General features: G+C 36.3%; 1 protein-coding gene and 1 pseudogene across 2 annotated transcripts in view; one reads left to right on the top strand and one right to left on the bottom strand.

Moving 5' to 3' along the window:
* LOC308614831 (ankyrin repeat domain-containing protein 26-like) overlaps positions 1-22,882 on the top strand; it is a 136,214-nt pseudogene that overhangs the window by 27,375 nt on the left and 85,957 nt on the right. The gene's annotated exons all lie outside the window — the stretch shown is intronic.
* On the bottom strand, positions 16,603-22,312 carry LOC308614827 (ATP-dependent zinc metalloprotease YME1L1-like). Its single transcript, XM_081229592.1, has 6 exons — positions 21,974-22,312; positions 20,733-20,845; positions 19,718-19,873; positions 18,569-18,720; positions 17,435-17,561; positions 16,603-17,342 (listed from the first exon to the last, which is right to left on the bottom strand). Exons 2-6 carry the CDS (start codon positions 20,815-20,817, stop codon positions 17,227-17,229), a joined length of 636 nt encoding a protein of 211 aa, XP_081085718.1. The 5' UTR covers positions 20,818-20,845; positions 21,974-22,312; the 3' UTR covers positions 16,603-17,226.

Here is a 22,882-nt window from a genome sequence, read left to right as displayed (position 1 = left end):
AATATTTATGAATTTTTTTCTATGCTTAAAGGCTAGTCTAAAAACATCTAAAGTGTGTAGATCCAAATTTACTACCCATTTCTTTCTTTTTATTTTTTCTGCGGTACGCGGGCCTCTCACTGCTGTGGCCTCTCCCGTTGCAGAGCACAGACTCCGGACGCGCAGGCCCAGCGGCCACGGCTCACGGGCCCAGCCGCTCTGTGGCAGGTGGGATCTTCCCGTACCAGGGCACGAATCCGTATCCCCTGCATCGACAGGCGGACCCTCAACCACTGCACCACCAGTGAAGCCCTTTTTTTTTTTTTTCCATTTCTTTTTAAGTATATTTCTTTTGCTCCGTTTCTTCAGAAGTATCCCAACTACTACCAACTTTTTCTTCCTGAAAATGCCTCAACCCTCTGAAATTCTTTTCTGCTACTTTATTTTATTTAAATATTTGTGGATGGAGATAGACATATATGTATTTAAAATTCATAGTAGTAAATGTTCTCATTAATGTATCTGTGGCTGCATTTTACAGATATGATGTCAGCATTAGGATTAGGAGAAGAGGAAGGTATAGAATCACCTTGGGATTCTGAGGTACTGTCTTCTATTATTATTTTTTTTTATTTTAAAATATAAGCACTGAATGATGTTAAAACATATAAGGTGGGGGTGCTTTGACTTTACTTTCTCACCTTTGCATTTGCCCATCAAAAGTTTTTCCTTACATTTTTAACCTGTAATTAATTAAATAATTGTGTGCTAAGTATAATAACTACCACATAGTGCACTTTTGTTAATTTGCAAGATTCACCTAATGAAACCAGTGTAGCACAGAGCAAAAACCAAGGCTTAGAAGCCATAAGGAATCAGTTTGGGTTCTGAAGTTAAATTTATCTAAAAACTGAAGCATTATTCCAGGTCAGCCTATGGCCAAATGTATGTTTCTTTTTTCTTTTCTTTTTTTAAAAAATTTTTGTTGGAGTATAGTTGATTTACAGTGTTGTGTTAGTTTCAGATATACAGCAAAGTGAATCAGTTATACATATATCCACTCTTTTTTCGATTCCTTCCCCATATAGCCATTACAGAGTATTCAGTAGAGTTCTCTGTGCTATACAGGAGGTCCTCATTATTGATCTATTTTATATATAGTAGGGTGTATCTGTCAGTCCCAGTCTCCCAAGCAAATGTATGTTTCTTTGGTACATATGGATGTGTAAAACTCCTAGTGAGGTTCAGAGAGAAACAGGTTGAAATGTAGTTTTTTACCACTTAGACCTGAAAAAGATAGTGCCTGAGACTTGAAAGTATTAGTACATTTGGATTTTCAAATAGATCTGCAAGGAACGTTTCAAGAGAAGCAAAAGAATGGGGAATAATATGTACGTGGCGTTATAATAACAACAGTTTGGTTTAGCGATGTTTTAATAAGTACACACCAGTTTGGATAAACTAGTGTGCGTTGAGTACCTTTATGGCAGCCATACTTGAAGTAACGTAAATATAAAGTAATGATGAGCTGTTGTAAGGTGACAGCTATGGAAAGAGATAAGAAGGGCCTGATCTGTTAGACATAGGCAGCTGCTGCAGTGATACAGCACTGTGTTTAAAGTCAAAAGACATGGTAGCATCCTGGTTCTGTCACTAGCTGTGGGATCTCGGAAAAACTTGTCTACCCTGGTTGAGCGTCAGTGACGTCCTTCGTAAAAATGGTTCTGGTACCCACTTCTCAGGTAGGTGTAGGGAACAGATGTGGTAACAGCTGTGAACACACCTTGTAAACTGTAAAGGGTGCTATAGAAATGTAAGACAAAAATGATCACAGTGGCAATGAGTGACTCACTAAATGCTGGGGCACTTTTTTAAAACCTGAAGGACAATAAAATGACAGTAGTGTTAAGAATAGGAAAATTAGAACGGGCATGTGGATTTCTAGCTTGGGGTATGTTAAGTTTCTATAGACTGTTATCGGAGATCTCCTATATGTATCAAGTGCTTTGGTACTTGAGGTCCTCTCAACATTTTAAATGTTTTGATCTTAAATAAATTCCTGTTATTGAATACCAACTATATACTGGGCAGTTAGACACTGACTGTACCAATTGAGGGGTAAGGCTGTAGTGGTGGGAACATAAAACCAAACAGGAATCCTTTATAAGTCACTGTTAAGTCCTTCATGTAAAGAAAATGGAGAGAGCTTCCCTGGTGGCGCAGTGGTTGAGAGTCCACCTGCCGATGCAGGGGATACAGGTTCGTTCCCCGGTCCGGGAAGATCCCACGTACCGCAGACCGGCTGGGCTCGTGAGCCATGGCCGCTAAGCCTGCGCGTCCAGAGCCTGTGCTCCTCAACGGGAGAGGCCACAACAGTGAGAGACAAAGAAAATGGAGAATGTTACGTTAGACAACATTGAGAGAGTTTGTAGTTAGGATGGGGATGGGGGTGGGAGTGGAATTTAGGTAGTCAGAAAAGATCTGCATGTGAGAAAAGCTACCAAGGGGAGGATGGGAAGGAGCCAGTCACGTCAGGGTCCAGGGGAGGGACATTCTGGACAAAGAGAGCAGCGGATCCCATCATTACACTCTCGCATCTTGGAAGGACCAGGAAACAGGAAGTGGGGTAACTGTCCTTACAATCACTTTTATCATTGTTGTTGTATGTAGAAAATAAAATGTGCATAAGAAAAGCTTGGCACATTTAGATGATTAATAAATAAATGTTCTTATTCTTCCCTTATTAAAGCTTGCTGTACTTTTTTGAAGAGTTGCATAACTATATTTAAATTTTCTCCTATTATTTAAACATAAAAGTTTTTCTTACTACTTCGCTATTTTATTCAACTATTTTTCCTATCAATAAAAATTTTATCAAATAACAGATTCTTATAAGCCCTTGTTTACCTAAATGAAGCAGCTTCTACAGTGTTCTGTTTATGCTCAACATGAAATACTTCATGGTTTCTTTTCATGCCAAGTATATTATTTTAATACTAAAAAATTTCTGTCTTTAGAAATATTTTAAATTTATAGCAAGTGTACTTATTAAAGCATTTATTTAAACACATATTTTAAAAAAATACTCTCTTCGTTTGACAAGGAATGCAAAGTAGAGTTAGGTGTTTTGAAGTTAATTCTTTGCTGAAATGTGCCTGTCAGTCAGGCACATTTTTTGTCTGTGAAAATAATTCCTCTGGCTTTCCATGCTCAGTTTACAGAGTCAGTAGCCAAATGAGGATAAAAGATAGACTTGATCTAGAGAGTGTATATGAAGTTTTCTATTTAAATGTTTGGGTTTTCAATGCATGCTTCTCTTATTTTTAAATCTAATTGCTTGTAAAGTAGGAAATTTTTAAAAAGTAGGGTATTTTCAGCTATTAGCAGGGGATTAGGAAAGCTTTATGCAACTCATTATTAATATCAATTTTAACAGAGTATCTCTGAGAGACTTCCAGAGAAGTATGTTGATCATTTATCTGGAGCTGCAGGTCAAAGAGGAAAAAATATATTAAATGGACAAGTAGAAGGTAAGAACTATATTTTTATGAAAAAGTCATTTGACAGCATGTTGATTTAAAATGGGAATTCTGATATATTCTAATAGCCAAAGAAAATCACCTGTCGGTTAAGAGGAAGAATCATTCCTCACACTGATTTCAAGTTGAACTGAGCCTGTCTCATTCTGGAAAAGAAGTGCTGTATCAGAAGAACTAAGCAGCTACATCTTTTTTTCTTGTCAAAAATCCATCAGCAGTTTTTAGGCAGTTTTTATTTGGCCAAAAAGCAGTGCTTGAATACTTAACTGTGTGCTGTGTTCTATTTAAGCTCTGAGTGTCCAGATGTTCTTTTGTAGACAACATGCCATGATATAATCATCTATCTCCATGTCTGTTACCAAGTTACACTGTGAAGTGTGCCACCCTTTTGAGGTGGTCCTCAAAGACACAGTTTGCTTGTTGTTGAACCAAGTGTCCTAAAGCATGTACCTGAAGTTATATCATTTTTTATTCTAAAAAGCTATGCAGCTTATATTCTGAAAACTATTAAAAAACATAACACTGTTGATGCAAAAAAAAAAAAAAGAAAATCACCTGTCAAATGCATAGTGAGGAAAAAGACGAGAAAAGGAAGGAAGCTGTGTATCTTATCTGGTGTCAGCCACAGATTAAATTGAGAGTCCCCTTTCAGGAGCTAAATTATTAGTTCCGTTTCAAGGTACTCTACAACCTAAGGAAAGTCGGGAAATGAGGAAGAAGAAAGAAGGACTAAAGAATGAGAGAGGCAGAGGTTACAGGGAGTAAATGAAGGAAAAGGAAGCAGGGGTCTGTGGAGGACGGGGGCAAAGTAAAATAGGTCTTTAGAAAAGGGAAGCGAAGAGTATTTGAAACGTGAGACAAATTTGAAGTGAGCTTCCAGCACCGAAACTTGTCAGAGACGAACAGCAAAGCTTTCCCACTCTTACTGTGGGAATGTAGAAGCAGACTGATAGATCAGAGTCTCTCAAATTTTCATTAGTCCCCTGGGGACCTTGTGAAAAGTGCACATGCTGAGCAGCAGGTCTGGGATTGTGCATTTCTGACAAGCTCTCAGAGTAGCAAGGGTGTAGGCTTGCACTGAGAGAAATCTGGAAGAGGAGCCACTGGATAGTTCAAGACAGAACAGGATCAAGGAAAAGCATTATTTTGTTTTTCTTTCTGAGTGTGTTTATAGCCAGAGGGTAGCAAAGCGTTGAAGTAGAACTTATAGAGGTAAGGTGCCACTGCTAAGCAAAGAGGAAAAAAGAAGTGGTGGGGATGATCCATAAAAAGAATGTCAAAGGGGGAGAATTAAGACCACAGATCCAGAGACTACCTTTGAAGAGGAAAGAATATAGTGAAAGGAAAGAGGGGGGAAAGAAGGGTGTTAGGGAGGTGATTGTGGAGGTGATGAGGAAACTTGAGAGAACTCTCGTTAGATGACTTCAGTGTATTTACACTGAAACAAGGTTAGGTCATTGCTGCTCCAGAGAATACTGGAAGCAGGAGTGGGTGCTAGAATTGAGGTAAACCCCAGCTCCTCCTTGTAACTATCAGGCATCAAAGATATATGTTGTGTTGGTATGTGTTATTCAAATGAGATTAATTTGAATATGGAAGCACTGGCTGTTTTTTTTTTTTTTTTTTTTTTTTTTTAAGATAGGTTTGTGGGGTTTTTTTTGGCTGCTTGGCTTGGCATGTGGGATCTTAATTTCCCCGACCAGGGATTGAACCCGTGCCCCCTGCAGTAGAAGCATGGGGTCTTCACCACTGGACCGCCAGGGGAGTCCCTAAGATAGCTAATTTTTTGCTGATAATTGTTTCACAAAAATCCTTTTAAACATTAGCATGATATACTGAACCAAACTAATTTTGGAAACAAAAGAAATTAATAGGGTTCATTCCCTAAATGCTAAAATTGTTATTTTCAGTAAATACTACACTGATTTTGAAATATGAAAGATTTTTAATATCTAATAATTCTGTGGCAGTAAAATTTACTTTTTCCTTTTTGATAATCGTACTTCGATGTTGAAAACTTATAATACGTTATTTCTTAGATGTGCCTTATATACCTTCTTGCATGAGTGGATCGAGAAACTTTAAGATGACTAAACTAGAGGATCCAAGAAATGTAGGCATACCAGTAGCCCACATGGGTATGGAAAAACATGAATATTTTTATGAACTATAATTCTACAAGTGTATATCCAAGCTGATCAGTTCATAACACTTTCTCTGATGAGAAATGAATTATACATTCAACTGAACTGTCATCCCAACTGTGCACTTCCTATATTACAGGACAAATTGAAGAACATGATAAATACTTGTAGTATAATGGTGTAAATGATGCTGCTGTATTGCATTCAAGATGTGCTGTTGCATTTTACCATCAGCTTTCACATTTACCTTCTCGGGGTCATGATTTGTTGCTCTGATTAAAGATCACTTTTCTCCTCATCAATCAGCATGTTCACATTGGTACATGTGCATTTTTCTATTTTATAAAGGCTTTTGGAACATAATCTTACTTTTGAAATCTTAACTGCATGTTTTGTTAAAGCTGTACTCCTATTTTTTCTTCAGTATCTATAGTGGATTCATATGTCTGTCTTGTTGCAGTCCTAACTTCCCCCAAGAAACAAAACACCAAAACCTAAAGTATTCACTGCCAAGGCCAAGCATGAGGATTCTGCTCAGTACTAACTGCATGAATATATAGTTGGCTTTCATAGTTACGTGTAATTGATTCTATGTCCCTTTTGCCTTTTAGATTCTCCTGAAAAATATCCTCACTTGAAGGTAAAAACTTATACTTTTGTCTTCAATTATTAACTACAGATTGTATCAAATGTACATTATTTATTAATCAACTTGTTTCAAAACCCATTCAGCCTGCAGTTGGAGTGAAAGATTCTGTTCCTAATAAAGCAGTAGGAATGAAGGATTTACAAACAGCCAGATCAGGTAACTTTTGCAGTGCAAATTTCACTCTGGAAAGAGGTACACTAAAATATTTGAAACACTCACAGCCTTCATATTCCTAATTCTTTTTTCTTTTGTTTTTGCAAGTTTAATTGAAGGATTTGACATAAATAAGGCACATGTTATTGTTGGTATCCATGTTTTGAAAAAAAGATATTTACAAGCATAAGAAAAAGATATTTTTAAAATGTAAGCTTTAACTCAGATGTTTCTATGTACGTTTCAATACCCTAAAGTTCTCAGTTTGGAATCTCTGTACTTCTTAGGGATTCTCAGAGGTTAATTATTAGATTCTAAGATTTTTCCAGTTTTATAAAATGCTTATTTGAATTCTGACCTTAACCTAGAGTAAAGCTTCACTTGCTAACATGTCAATTGTATTTCAAATTTAATTATTTCATTTTAGTGGTGTTACACGGATGAGCTTAAGCCAACCAGATGTTTCGATTAGCAGACTCTGTGTGTGTGTGTGTGTGTGTGTGTGTGTGCGTGTGTGTGGTCTTTGATTATTAAAAGTGGGGGAAAGTAATCATACCTTAATGACGATTTGATAGACACAATCTTTTAAAACAGTAATTCTGAAAGTTTTGGGCTTTAAGATCCTTTTATTTATTTGTTTGTTATTTTTTATGATGCAGATATAGGATCCTTTTATACTTTTAAAAATTATTGAGAATTCCAAGGAACTTTTGTTTAAGTAGGTTGTATCTACTGATGTTTACTGTATTGGAAAATAAAACTGAAAAATTTAAAATACAAGCACACACAATCATACATTCTATTAGCCATTAGAAGTATGACGTTATCACATATCTTGTCTCTGGAAAACTGCTCTGTACACTTAAAACAGAATGAGAATGGAAATAACGTTTACTGTTATTGTGAAAATAGTTTTGACCTCTTGGACTCCTTGAACGGTTGAGTCTTGGGACTCCAGGGATGCTCAGGTGACACTTGAGAACCACTGTTTTAAACCATTTACAGAGCTCATGGATGTGAAATGATAAAGGGACGCTTGTGATGAAACAGGCTTTAAACTTTCACTTTTACATTTCTTGCTTTGTTCTTTGATTTGTCTTTTTTTTAATGTATACAGCAGGTTCTTATTAGTCATCAATTTTATACACATCAGTGTATACATGTCATTCCCAGTCTCCCAATTAATCCCACCACCATCCCCAACGCCCTGCGGTTTTCCCCCCTTGGTGTCCATACGTTTGTTTTCTACAACTGTGCCTCCATTTCTGCCCTGCAAACCAGTTCATCTGTACCATTTTTCTAGGTTCCACATATATGCGTTAATATACGATATTTGTTTTTCTCTTTCTGACTTACTTCCCTCTGTATGACAGTCTCTGGATCCATCCACGTCTCAACAAATGACCCAATTTCATTCCTTTTTTATGGCTGAGTAATATTCCATTGTATATATGTACCCCATCTTCTTTATCCATTCGTCTGTCGATGGGCATTTAGGTTGCGTCCATGACCTGCCTACGGTAAATAGTGCTGCAGTGAACATTGGGGTGCATGTGTCTTTTTGAATTATGGTTTTCTCTGGGTATATGCCCAGTAGTGGGATTGCTGGATCATATGGTAGTTCTATTTTTAGTTTTTTAAGGAACCTCCATACTGTTCTGCATAGTGGCTGTATCAGTTACATTCCCACCAACAGTGCAAGAGGGTTCTCTTTTCTCCATACCCTCTCCAGCATTTGTTGTTTGTACATTTTCTGATGAAGCCCATTCTAACTGGTGTGAGGTGATACCTCATTCTAGTTTTGATTTGTATTTCTCTAATAATTAGTGATGTTGAACAGCTTTTCATGTGCTTCTTGGCCCTCTGTATGTCTTCTTTGGAGAACTGTCTATCTAGGTCTTCTGCCCATTTTTGGATTGGGTTGTTTGTTTTTTTAATATTGAGCTGCATGAGCTGTTTATATGTTTTGGAGATTAATCCTTTGTCCGTTGATTTGTTTGCAAATATTTTCTCCCATTCTGAGGGTTGTCTTTTTATCTTGTTTATGGTTTCCTTTCCTGTGCAAAAGCTTTGAAGTTTCACTAGGTCCCATTTGTTTATTTTTGTTTTTATTTACATTACTCTAGGAGGTGGATCAAAAAAGATCTTGCTGTGATTAATGTCAAAGAGTGTTCTTCCTATGTTTTCCTCTAGGAGATTTATAGTGTCCAGTCTTACATTTAGGTCTCTAATCCATTTTGAGTTTATTTTTGTGTATGGTGTTAGGGAGTGTTCTAATATCATTCTTTCCATGTATCTGTCCAGTTTTCCCAGCACCACTTATTGAAGAGACTGTCTTTTCTCCATTGTATATCCTTGCCTCCTTTGTCATAGATTAGTTGACCGTAGGTGTGTGGGTTTACCTCTGGGCTTTCTATCTTGTTCCATTGATCTATGTTTCTGTTTTTGTGCCAGTACCATATTGTCTTGATTACTGTAGCTTTGTAATATAGCCTGACGTCAGGGAGTCTGATTCCTCCAGCTGCGTTTTTTTCCCTCAAGACTGCTTTAGGTATTCGGGGTCTTTTTTGTCTCCATACAAATTTTACGACTTTTTGTTCTAGTTCCGTAAAAAATGCCATTGGTAATTTGATAGGGATTGCATTGAATCTGTAGATTGCTTTGGGTAAGTATAGTCATTTTCACAATATTGATTCTTCCAATCCAAGAACATGGTGTATCTCTCCATCTGTTGGTATCATCTTTAATTTCTTTCATCAGTGTCTTATACTTTTCTGCATACAGATCTTTTGTCTCCCTAGGTAGGTTTATTCCTAGGTATTTTATTCTTTTTGTTGCAGTGGTAAATGAGAGTGTTTCCTTAATTTCTCTTTCATATTTTTCATCATTAGTGTATAGGAATGCAAGAGATTTCGGTGCATTAATTTTGTATCCTGCACCTTTACCAAATTCTTTGATTAGCTCTAGTAGTTTTCTGGTGGCATCTTTAGGATTCTCTATGTATGGTATCATGTCATCTGCAAACAGTGACAGTTTTACTTCTTCTTTTGCAATTTATATTCCTTTTATTTCTTTTTCTTCTCTGATTGCTGAGGCTAGGACTTCCAAAACTATGTTGAATAATAGTGGTGAGAGTGGACATTCGTGTCTTGTTCCTGATCTTAGAGGAAATGCTTTCAGTTTTTCACCATTGAGAATGATGTTTGCTGTGGGTTTGTAATATATGACCTTTATTATGTTGAGGTACGTTCCCTCTATGCCCACTTTCTGGAGAGTTTTTATCATAAATTGGTGTTGAATTTTGTTGAAAGCTTTTTCTGCATCTATTGAGATGATCATATGGTTTTTATTCTTCAATTTGTTAATATGGTGTATCACATTGATTGATTTGTGTATATTGAAGAATCCTTGCATCCCTGGGATAAATCCCAGTTGATCATGGTGTATGATCCTTTTAATGCATTGTTGGATTCTGTTTGCTAGTATTTTGTTGAGGATTTTTGCATCTATATTCATCAGTGATATTGGTCTGTAATTTTCTTTTTTTGCCGTATCTTTGTCTGGTTTTGGTATCAGGGTGATGGTGGCCACCTCGTAAAATGAGTTTGGGAGTGCTCCTTCCTCTGCAATTTTTTGGAAGAGTTTGAGAAGGATGGGTGTTAGCTCTCCTCTAAATGTTTGATAAAATTCACCTGTGAAGCCGTCCGCTCCTGGACTTTTGTTTGTTGGAAGATTTTTAATCACAGCTTCAATTTCATTACTTGTGATTGGTCTGTTCATATTTTCTGTTTCTCCTGGTTCAGTCTTGGAAGGTTATACCTTTCAAAGAATTTGTCCATTTCTTCCAGGTTGTCCATTTTATTGGCATAGAGTTGCTTGTAGTAGTCTCTTAAGCTGCTTTGTCTTTCTGCGGTGTCTGTTGTAACTTCTCCTTTTTCATTTCTAATTTTATTGATTTGAGTCCTCTCCCTCTTTTTCTTGATGAGTCTGGCTAATGGTTTATCAATTTTGTTTATCTTCTCAAAGAACCAGCTTTTAGTTTTATTGATCTTTGCTATTGTTTTCTTTGTGTCTATTTCATTTATTTCTGCTCTGATCTTTATGTTTTCTTTCCTTCTGCTAACTTTGGGTTTTGTTTGTTCTTCTTTCTCTAGTTCCTTTAGGTATAAAGTTAGATTATTTATTTGAGATTTTTCTTGCTTCTTGAGGTAGGCTTGTATAGCTATAAACTTCCCTCTTAAGACTGCTTTTGCTGCATCCCATAGGTTTTGGATTGTTGTGTTTTCATTGTCATTTGTCTCTAGGTATTTTTTGATTTCCTCTTGGATTTCTTCAGTGATCTCTTGGTTATTTAGTAATTTACTGTTTAGCCTCCATGTGTTTGTGTATTTTATGTTTTTCCACTGTAATTCATTTCTAATCTCATAGTGTTGTGGTCAGAAAAGATGCTTGATATGATTTCAATTTTCTTAAATTTACTGAGGCTTGGTTTGTGACCCAAGATGTGATTTATCCTGGAGAATGTTCTGTGCGCACTTGAGAAGAAAGTGTAATCTGCTGTTTTTGGATGGAATGTCCTATGAATATCAATTAAATCTATCTGGCCTATTGTGTCATTTCAAGCTTCTGTTTCCTTATTTATTTACATTTTGGATGATCTGTCCATTGGTGCAAGTGAGGTGTTAAAGTCCCCCACTATTATTGTGTTACTGTTGATTTCCTCTTTTACAGCTGTTAGCCGTTGCCTTATATATTGAGGTGGTCCTATGTTGGGTGCATATATATTTATAATTGTTATATATTCTTCTTGGATTGATCCCTTGATCATTATATAGTGTCCTTCCTTGTCTTTTGTAACATCCTTTATTTTAAAGACTATTTTATCTGATATAAGTATTGCTACTCCAGCTTTCTTTTGATTTCCATTTGCATGGAATATCTTTTTCCATCCCCTCACTTTCAGTCAGTATGTGTCTGTAGGTCTGAAGTGGGGCTCTTGTAGACAGCATATATATGGGTCTTGTGTTTGTATCCATTCAGCAAGCCTGTGTCTTTTGGTTGGAGCATTTAATCCATTCACGTTTAAGGTAATTATCAATATGTATGTTTCTATGACCATTTTCTTAATTCTTTTGTGTTTGTTTTTTTTCACACTTTAAAAACTTTATTTATATAAAAAAAACTCATTTGTTTTTAAAAGCATTAACAAGAGAGAAAGAAAAACAGAAAAGGTATGGAGCAGAAGACATGCCCCTTAGTAGTGTTCTGTGGGAAGGTGGGATTTTTGGTTCTCTGAAATTGAACGTTTAGTGTTTTTATAAATGAAAAGGAAAAAACAAACAGCTTTAACTTTAAGTCCCCAAAAGCCCATGGCTGTTCTATTACCCACACCCCACCGACAAAAAGAGCACCAGGAAAAGAGCAGCAGAAGACAAGAGAAATGAAGAGTGGAGCCACATCTGGATGGGGGCGATTTCCCTTGTGCAGTATGCTCTTAGGGTCACAGAGAGGAAAAGGCTCCTTTTTGCCAGAAAAGGAGTGGGATGAAATGTGAAGGGGAAAAGGGGTAAATAAGGAATTTTAATGCAGAGGGGAAGGGGGGTGGTGGGTTGTGCACTTTTCTCCTACCCCAAAGCCTCAATATATAAAGGAAGGGGGAGGGAGGAGGATAAAGATTTCCAGTTGCATTAAACAGAGCTTTTAGATTGAGGGGAGGAGTAAAAGGCAAATAAGGGAAAGGGTTAAAAAGAAATCAACCGCATAGCAGCTGATTCCTCTAGCCCAACCTGCTAATATACACTAAACTAAAAGGAGGAGGTACAGGGGTGGTGGGGGGTCGGGGAGGGGGATATGGACACGACTTCCTTATAACCACTTCAGAGATGACAATCATTCTGGGCAGCTAAGGAGTAAGAGCCACACCACTCACTCCTCCCACCAATCTCATCTGGAGGTTCATCAGAACAGGATTTTTGCAAAATCCCAACATATACAGTTGAGGAAAACCTTCTGTGGCTAAAATTAGAGGCTATTCCAATTCCCAGTGGAGAGACTGAGGTTCTCTAGGTCACCTCTCCTCTTCTTTCTGCTATTTAGGGCCAAGAAGTAGGTAAGAAAGCAACAAGTTTACTACATTTTGACAGAATTAAACTTGTATTATTTTGAAGGAGCCTGTGATTAAGAGTGATAAATGCGTACTGTCATCCCTAGAGCAACTGCTAAGACATAACTCACAATAGGAGGAACAGGGAATTTCCTGTTAGTCCAGTGGTTAGAACTCCGTGCTCTCACTGCCAAGGGCCCGGGTTCAATTCCTGTTGGGGAACTAAGATCCCACAAGCCATGCTGTGCAGCCAAAAAAGAAGAAGAGGAACACAGGGATCTCTTTAGATACGAGAAAAACAGAAAACAAATAGCAAATGGCAGATGTAAAAGCCACTACATAAATATTAAATATGAATGAACCAAACACCCTACTCAAACAACAGAGATTTTCACACTGGATTAAAAAAAAAAAACACAAGATTGGGCTTCCCTGGTGGCGCAGTGGTTGAGAGTCCGCCTGCCGATGCAGGGGACACGGGTTCGTGCCCCGGTCCGGGAGGATCCCACATGCCGCGGAGCGGCTGGGCCCGTGAGCCGTGGTCACTGAGCCTGCACGTCCGGAGCCTGTGCTCCGCAATGGGAGAGGCCACAACAGCGAGAGGCCCGCGTACCGCCAAAAAACAAACAAACAAACAAACAAAAAAAACAAGATCCATATGATAAAGGACTTGTCTTTAGAATATATGATCTCTTACAACACAGAAGACAACAACCCAAAGAGGGGAGGGAGGATTTCAACAGACATTTCTCCAAAGACGATATACAAATGACCAAAAGCCTAGCAGAGGATGTTCAAAATCACTAGTCCTAGGGAAATGTAAATTAAATCCACAATGAGATTCTACTTCATACCCACTAGATTGGCTTTGTCAAAAGGACAGGACTATAAGAAACACTGTACAAGATATGGAGAAACGGGAACCTTCATACACTGGTAGTTGGAACATTAAATTATATAGTTACTTTCAAAACAGTTCATCAGGTTCTTAAAAAGTTAAACAGAAACTCACCACATCACACAGCAATTTCTAGAAGTCTACCAAGACAAATGAAAACGTGTCCACGCAAAGACATGTATACTCATATATATATAAACACAGAGAGAAGGGGAGGGAAGGAGGGAGGGAGGGAAGAGAGGAGGAAGGGAGAAAGGAAGCAGGGGCAATAAAAAACGGGCAAATGAAAATAACGTATATCTGAATCAAGGGTATATGAGAATTCCTTGTATTATTCTGGTAATGTTTCTCTAAGTTTGAAAGTACATCAAAATTTTAAATTACCCAAATAAAGGGCAAGAATATCATGTAGCAAGCTCCCTCTACCAACCTCAACGAAGACCATATACAGCTTAAAAGTTACTAGAAAACTGTAGGTAATTTTAATAAAATCACTTCAAGAATATAGTATGGTTGTAAAACCACTACAATGTGCTCTAAAATAATTTTTCTACTGAGTTAAATAAAGTCATCTGTAAATTCTGTAACAACACATTCATATTCACAAAATCTGACTGAAAAATAAACACAACTTTCCATTTCTAACACAGCATAATTCAAAAGTTCACTCTGAATGGGACTGGGTTTTTGGTTTTATTTTGGTTTTAACGCAAAGCATAATTACACAGTTATTCATAATTTGAGGTGTGTTACTTGTTTATTTAACAAAATACTGCTGCTCTGAAATAAACTTCATTTTCAGAGTGATAGTAATGTTAAAAAAAAAAGACCATGAAAATGCAAGCTGCATTTTAAAAAGCTTATAATAATCATTTAAATTCCGATTGTATCTGTAGGTTCACAATTCTCTACTCTTAGATTTTTAAAAAAACACCTTATATATGGTCAATCTAGATCATAATTAAGTGCATCTTAATGAAGTTTCCACTGATGTATGTAGAAATATGATTTACCAATAGCCAAATAGCATCATTTCTTTATCAAAGATAAGTGGTAGTATCTAGAAATAAAGACAGTCCTTCAAGAATTGTATTTTCCTAAGTAAAAATACTTCCCAAGAGCTAAAGGCACAATTTCTATTCACATCTAGCACTGTAACCAACCATAAAATCATTACTTATTTTCAACTTAATAACTGATTGACATTTCTCAAACAAGCTGTTTTCAATCCTGATAGTTCTTTATTTTCTTTAATAAATTGCTGTTTGCAGTAGGTGTCCATCATGAGAATAATCAAAATTAGATAAATGTGACAAAAGACTGACAAAGTGTTTCACACCCTTGAGTGATACCAAGAATGGGAGAAAAGTGTTGCAAAATACGACTACTGCAGTGCTACTTATGGTCTTGCAATAAAACCAACAATGCATCAAGAGCTATCATCTCACATCCAATTTCTTCCCCTCAAGAACAATCTGAATCTCTTTGACATCCAAAGTCTCATAGTTCAGTAAAGCTTCTGCTAGATTCTTGTGCTCTTTGGCATGAGTCTTCAAGATATGTTTTGTTCGCTCATACGAATCCTGAAATACAAAGCAGATATGTAAGAGGCAGAAACCTTAGGAGAAGCAAAAACCCTAAATGAGATAAAAAGCCTTTATGCACCCTAAAAAAACTATAAAATCTATTGACTTCTAGTTATGAAAGATAAATGCATTTAAAAGCTTGGTTCCCTAAAGATAACTCTTTCATACTTTCAAATGTTACATTTTTAACCTCAAAGTCTATCATAGAGATAACTGAGGACTACTTAAACAAAAAGCTACTTAAGAAATAAAAGTATACACTGTACTCATCTGCTTTCTAAATAAGGTCTGTGAACACAGAAATCTATTTCTCTTTTCAGTATACGTGCTAAAAGGAAAGGGAGTTTGCTCCTTTTGCCTCTTGAGATTTCACCAATTTACTCAATCTAGAATGGCCAGAAAAGATATAATTTCCATTCTTTTACTTGGTAACACACTCACCTCTCAATACTGTAACACAGTATCATTAGAGGTGATCCCTGACTTCCATACATTTGATTATTTTTTTTGCAACCCACCTTGAACTTTTCATTTAAATCCTTCAACTCTCTTTCCAAAGGTGAGTCTGAATTAAGTTTATCAGCTTATGAATAACGGCAGTAATAACAGTTCATGTTTGGCAGTGTCATATTCGCCTGTACAATGTTTATGCCAATATTTTACTAGCGAATTATATTTTTGTCCTTATAAAATTGGGTGGAAAATGTAAAAGTGAATTTACCAACACCAAGAAGCACAGGTCATATAAACACAATACAATTACTAGACATTTTGAACATAACCATGTCCAAGTAAAATAATCAAATTAAAGAAAATACATAAAATATTAGAAATATATCAGCTAAAGAAGAACTGAATATTTAAATCACAATGTAAATTGTTCTGGGCTTCCGTAGTGGCACAGTGGTTAAGAATCCGCCTGCCAATGCAGGGGACACGGGTTCAAGCCCTGGTCCGGGAAGATCCCACATGCCGCGAAGCAACTAAGCCTGCGCGCCTCAACCACTGAAGCCCCGCACCACAGCCACTGAAGCCCGTGCCCTAGAGCCCATGCTCAGCAACAAGAGAAGCCACCGCAATGAAGAGCAGCCCCTGCTCGCTGCAACTAGAGAAAGCCCACATGCAGCAACAAAGACCCAATGCAGCCAAAAATAAAATAAATAAATTTATTTTAAAATATATATATATACATATATGTGTGTGTGTGTGTGTATATATATATATATATATATATATATATATATATATATATATATATATATAAATTGTTCTTAGCCTATGGCCAGAATAAAATAAAGATCCAGTCTATGATCAGGGGTTCCAGTCTATGTCAAAGATCCAGTCTATGACATATTTAATCACGGCAGCAGCGGTGCACCTATTAACTTTATAGAACAGAGGAACTTTAGTTTTTTTGAAAGCACCCAAATATTTAGGCACATTTTGACTAAATAGATAAATAAACATTTAAAAAAAGATCATTACCGTCAGAAGGATTCTGGTTTCCTGTTCAATAACAGATTGAGTTTCTGGACTCAGTTTCCCTGTATCACTGTAGGTCATAACTCCAAGCTAAAATCAATGAAAAGGAAGAAATCCAACAGAAAAACCTCCAACACTAATGTATGTAACAGAGGAAGTACTATCCTATACATAAGAAAATACATATCATGGGGGCAAGGAAAAAATACAATATAAAAATGCCCTTGAGGGCAAAAAAACTTCATTATTCTTCTGAAAGTATAATACTAAAAAGTGTGAACAAGAGAGAAAATTTTAAATCCTAAGTATCGTTCTGAGTACCTTCTTAGAAAACCTTAGCAGCTATTCTAGTCCAGAAATCCACAATTCACAGAGTACTGGAATTGCTTTATGGAGCCACAGTGATAACGTTGGAACGTGAAGTATGTGGAAAGGGCAAAGTAAGCAAGCTCAACAAGTAGGTCTTCGATGTCATATGAATAAAAAAGCTAAAGAATTTATATTATCATTTGGTTAATTCATGAAGTAATAACTCTTACTGTTTGAGCAGCTGGAATGGAAAGAGTATGTTACATTTCTCAGAAAATGACATTTAGTTTAGAGTCAGCTTTGTTAAATCCATTTGGAATGAGACAGGGGAAAATCTATCAATTTATAATGAGAATCCTCTCTCACAAAGAGACACTTGGCACATCAAAATTTGATACATGAGGAAGGATTAAAATTAGCCATTACCTTTTCACTCATTCCAAATTTGGTGACCATCTGCTTTGCTATTTGGGTTGCATCATCAAAATCACTGGAAGCACCTAAAATTTTGAAATATACATAAAACTCAAGTTAAAAAAAATCTTTAAACCAACAAACACAATTTGAATCAAAGCTATTCTTTACAGCCAACCTGTTGTAATAAGATCAGCTCCAAATATAAGTTCCTCTGCCACTCTTCCTCCCATACTGACGTCCATCTGAGCAAGAAGCTGAGCTCTAGTTTCGTTCCGTCGATCATTTTCAGGCAACAGGTACACCTAGACAATTGAAAAACAGAAAAAATTCAGACACAGTTTTGAAACACTTACATTAATAACCTGAATTATCATTTGTCTCTCATGACCTTACTTAATACCATGATGCTGAAAGCTCAGCGGCATTTAATAGAGATGGTCATGGTGATTGATTACCAAACCAGCTATGTATAAAATGAGGAAAGCAAAAGTGCAGTTTATAAATAGTAAGTAGTTAATGCTGCAATACAACTGTTTGTCCCTCGTTGCACAAAAATGTTTAAAACGTCTATAGGGACGTCCCTGGTGGTGCAGTGGTTAAGAATCTGCCTGCCAATGCAGGGGGCACGGTTCGAGCCCTGGTCTGGGAAGATCCCACATGCCGCGGAGCAACTCAGCCTGTGCGCCACAACTACTGGGCCCGTGCTCTAGAGCCTACAAGCCACAACCACTGAGCCCATGTATCACAACTACTGAGGCCCGCACACCTAGAGCCTGTGCTCTGCAACAAGAGAAGCCACCACAATGAGAAGCCCACGCACCGCAATGAAGAGCAGCCCCCTCTCGCTTCCACTAGAGAAAGCCCGCGTGCAGCAAAGAAGACCCAACGCAGCCAAAAATAAAATTTAAAACATAAATAAATAAAAATAAACGTCTATGATTAGAAAGATATGAAAATGAAACTTGTACTCAATGAGAAAAAACTTAGAAAAACTATTGAACCAGTCACTATGATACATAATTTCTTTCGAGGGGAAAAGAGCAACTACATATTTAAGAATTATATTTTGCTGTCATTCCTGAATTACATTTCATAATGTAAATATATTATCTGAAATATTAAGGATATCCTTTATTAGCAGGTAAATTTCACAAGTATGTCTGATTTCAAGACAGTTGAGGAAGTTAAAGAAGAAAGTATCAACACACCTAGGAAGTAGCTGAATTTTCTTTTGAAATGTTTTCATCAGCAATTTCCTACATAAGCTCCTGGGGAGCACTGTTTGAAAGAAAAGAAAAACTAAAGATACATGTCCAAGTGTTGGCCCTCGTGGCATGATTGTAGCTTTGTTGATAGGCATAGCATCTTTAGTGTAATATGCAATAATAGCGTGACCAGATTCATGATACGCTGTGATTGTTTTGTTTTTGTTATCAATTTCCACACTTCTACGCTCAGGCCCTAAGAATAAAAATTTGCTTAAGTAAAATACTCCATTAAGAAGGTATATTTAAATGAATGAAGCTCCTTTGTCTCAAAGTCATTCTTAGAGTCATATGATTTAATATCATTAATAAATATTTTAAAAGTTTGAAAGTTTAAAAAATGAGTAGATTCCACTCTACAACACATGTAAACCATAATTTGTCAACTGAAAACCAAACTGTAAAAACTATCATCTTAATCCTTATATCAAAAGGAAAAGCTGTATTCTATTTCTAGAAAATAAACTTCTAATTTAACAGGAATATCATAACTAACCTGTTTTGAAGGCAATTCAAGATTTAAAGTAAAAATTAAATTCTGAAAAACAGTAAAATTAACTATTCTTTTATCAGCAATATCAGACAAGAGGAAAGACATGGGCACTCATGCCCCCCAAAGAGTGTAACATAAGTTATAATATATTTGTTCTGTAACAGGCCAAACTGTGTTGCTCTGTTAGAGTATATATTTGCATGTTTCTATACCTTTCTTTTTTATAAACTTTCTCTCAAAATTAAGAGTTTTTTCTCGGACTTCCCCGGTGGCGCAGTGGTTAAGAATCCGCCTGCCAATGCAGGGAACACGGGTTCGAGCTCTGGTCCAAGAAGACTCCACATGCCGCAGAGCAACTAAGCCCATGCGCCACAGCTACTGAGCCTGAGTTCTAGAGCCCATAAGCCACAACTACTGAAGCCCACGCACCTAGAGCCCATGTTCCACGAGAAGCCACCACAATGAGAAGCCCATGCACCGCAATGAAGAGTAGCCCCCGCTCGCCACAACTAGAGAAAGCCCGCATGCAGCAACGAAGACCCAATGCAGCCAATAAATAAATAAAATTTTTTTTTAAAAAAAAAGAGTGAATTACCACCAAACCAAAAATTATCAAGTGGCAATTTTTTAAAAAAAGAATTTTTTTCTCTAACATAATGAACAGTATAAGATAGGGAAAAAAAGAAAAAAGAAAACCTACCCATTAGGATTTTATCTTTGGAGAACTCTAGTTCCTTCATGGTTACCACTTCTTTTCCATCAACAGCTGCCTTTAAAGCAGCTTGGTTCACAAGATTCTCCAACTCTGCTCCAGAAAAGCCAACAGTACCTCGAGCTATGATTTCTGGATCAACAGCTATATGCAGACAGGACACAATATTAAAATTTCAGAAGAGCTAATAAAAAGCTCTTCATAAAGAACTCACATTGCAAAAGAAAAAAGAAGATAGCCATCATGAGCTGTAATTTTACAAAAGCTTACTTCACTAAATTCTAAGGGGAAAAAGCCAAAACTGCTAGTAAACACACCATTAAAATTGTCATTGGGACAAATCACAAAAGTTCTTATATTTAAATAACTTTGTGATAAACAGAGAAAGGTAGAGTTGCCGGATAACGATTTACAAACCTTTAATTATGGCCTAACCACAAACTGAAAAAGCACATTCATAGACATTTTGTTTTCAGAATTTCATCTTGAAATAACTTTGGACATAAAAGCCCCCCTTATTATCGGAAACATATTTGGTTTTAAGAATTGATTCAGGTATCTTTGAAAATACTGCAGCTTTAATAGCTGCTTTTATTACTCAGGTAGTTCCATAATATTTCCATGTGTTTTGTTTTATAGTCTGCTTCCCCTCTTTTGGCCCCAAAGTGACTATATCATGAGGTACTATGCTCATAATATACAGGTTCTTTTTATATGATTTTATATTTTACATCCATCTAAAGAAACATTTATACATAGATTTCATCAAGTATTATCTAAGTACTCAAAAGAAAACTTTCTTTAGAATCGGGATTCAAAATGACAGAATCTCTGGACACACATTAATTGAGAAATGGTCTTTATGGACAAACAAGAGGAGAGAAAAATAGACATTTAAAGGAATTTGTCTTTTAAGACATCCTGAGTAAGGACCACAAACAGGGTGGATTGATATATTACCATTTTATGGAGATAATGTCTGTATCGTCGAATTAAGACTTACACTGATCAAACTTTATTTTATTGAGATACCACTTCAAGATTTCTGTTCGACCTTTTACATCTGGCCTGGGAACTGTAACCTGCATGTCAAAACGACCAGGACGTATTAAGGTGCTAAAGGGAGAATACAAAAAGAAAATATAAATTAATAAGCTGACTGTGCTGAAGGTCAAGTTCAACAGGACTGACATCCTAAAGAGAAGATGGAAAGACAATGGCAACCAATATTTATTTTGAACATAAATATTCAGATTAGTTCCTTATAAAACGTGGCTCAAAGAACAGTTTCAATAACCAGAAGGCAGAACAAAGGTTCATATAGATAAATGTGTGCATCTAGATAGCATACAACCCTTCAGAGACAAAGACATGCAAGTCAGCCGGTCAAGGAACAAATAATTCTACAGCAATCTATTATGAGAGCTACACATCCATCTTACTGCTATTAAGTACAAAATGTTAAACCAGAGTCTTAGGCAAGAACCAACTATTAGATCAGATGAAAGTATGAATAACTTCTATATAATAAAACCAATAAAAATCTTAAACTATAGTAAATTTTATTCTAAAATTCCTCTCTACCCCACACCCAAAAGCTTTGTGATGTTTAAGTTGTGAGAAGATTCTTTTAGCAGCTTTACTGAGATACAATTTTCATATCATAGAATTTGAAGTCGAAAACCCAGTGTTGTTTTTTTTTAACATCATTGTTGGAGTATAATTTGCTTTACAATGTTGTGTTATTTTCTGCTGTATAACAAAGTGAATCAGTTATACATATACATATGTCCCCATATCCCCTCCCTCTTGCATCTCCCTCCCTGCCACCCTCCCTATCCCACCCCTCTAGGTGGTCACAAAGCACCGAGCTGATCTCCCTGTGCTGTGCCGCTGCTTCCCACTAGCTATCTATTTTACGTTTGGTAGTGTAACCCAGTGGTTTTTAATATATTCAGAGTTGCCCAACCATCACCACAATCTAATTTTAGAGAATTTTTACCCCCTCCCTCTCTTCTCCAGCTGAAAGGAACCCCAAATCTACTGGCAGTTATTCCCCATTTTCCCTAACCTCTGGCAACCACTAAACTCCTTTCTGTTGCTATGGATCTGCTTATTCTAGACATTTCATATAAAAGCAATCATATAATATGTGATGTTTTGTGATGGGTTTCCTTCACTTAGCACAACATTTTTAAAGTTCATCACTATTCTAGAATATATCACAAAAATTTTAATACTTACTTATCTAATGCCTCTGGGAAGTTTGTGGCTCCTATGATGATAACTCCTTCGTTGGGCTTAAAACTATTATAAAAAAAAAAAGGACCTTTTCATTGAAAATTAAAACAGCACACATGTAGAAATGTTCTATGCAAAACTGTTTATCGTTAATCTTACTAACAGCAAAGAAAAGGGATTGATCTTTTTAATGCCCAAAATGATAAGGCATCTCTAATTGTTTTCTTAAAATGCCAGTGCACTTCAATAAAAGTGTTAATAATAAATCACCAGGTCATCTGTGGTTACACACCTTCATAATAATTTTTCTAGTTAGGAAGAGATGACCTGACACAAAAAGCTTGAGTCCCCGACTAATTTTTGAAAAACATTTTTTCAAGTTTACCAATTCAAATTATTTGCTCCTAGACTTCCAGAATGTCTTATATGACTTTAAGAAACAATTTTTTGATCTACAGCAACACTCAAAATAGGGTCTTATATTTCTTTCGTACATCATAGTAGTACTTAAAAATGCCTTATAATTCCATAATCACATAAACATTCTCTTCTACAATTTAAAACTTGTCTTTTCAGATTAATTTTTGAAAAGGAGTGTTCTTGTAGTCTCTTGGGTTGGTGTTTTACAATTAAATCTTTTCATTAAACTTAAAAATGCTTATTGCTATAATATCCAGGAAATGAATATTTGCACATATTCGTGAAAGAGTATATTTTATATCCTTAAACAAATGTTGCAATATATAATCGAAAAATTGAATCTCATAGTTTTCTTCCCCAGTCTTGTTTATATTTTCAAAAGTTCAGAACTCTGCATAGGTTTGCATCATTTAATTATACCAGGTTAGTATATTTTACAGATATTTATCTTAACATCATATGCTTTTCCTGAATAAGTTTATCTATTACTAA

The sequence above is a fragment of the Mesoplodon bidens genome, assembly GCF_964165515.1.
Source record: "Mesoplodon bidens genome assembly, chromosome: 3".
NCBI classification, from domain to species: domain Eukaryota; kingdom Metazoa; phylum Chordata; class Mammalia; order Artiodactyla; family Ziphiidae; genus Mesoplodon; species Mesoplodon bidens.
Note: the sequence above shows the minus strand (reverse complement) of the source record. Positions and strands in the feature narration are given on the sequence as shown.

Bases quoted from the DNA above. Each gene is read 5' to 3' on its own strand.
- LOC308614827 (XM_081229592.1), bottom strand. From the start codon at position 20,817: ATGCAGGTTACAGTTCCCAGGCCAGATGTAAAAGGTCGAACAGAAATC. The intron at 19,874-20,732 runs GTAAGTCTTAAT...GTCTGCATATAG, and splicing joins TAAAATAAAGTTTGATCAGT to CTGTTGATCCAGAAATCATA. The intron at 17,343-17,434 runs GTTGGCTGTAAA...TCAAAATTTTAG, and splicing joins AGCTGATCTTATTACAACAG to GTGCTTCCAGTGATTTTGAT.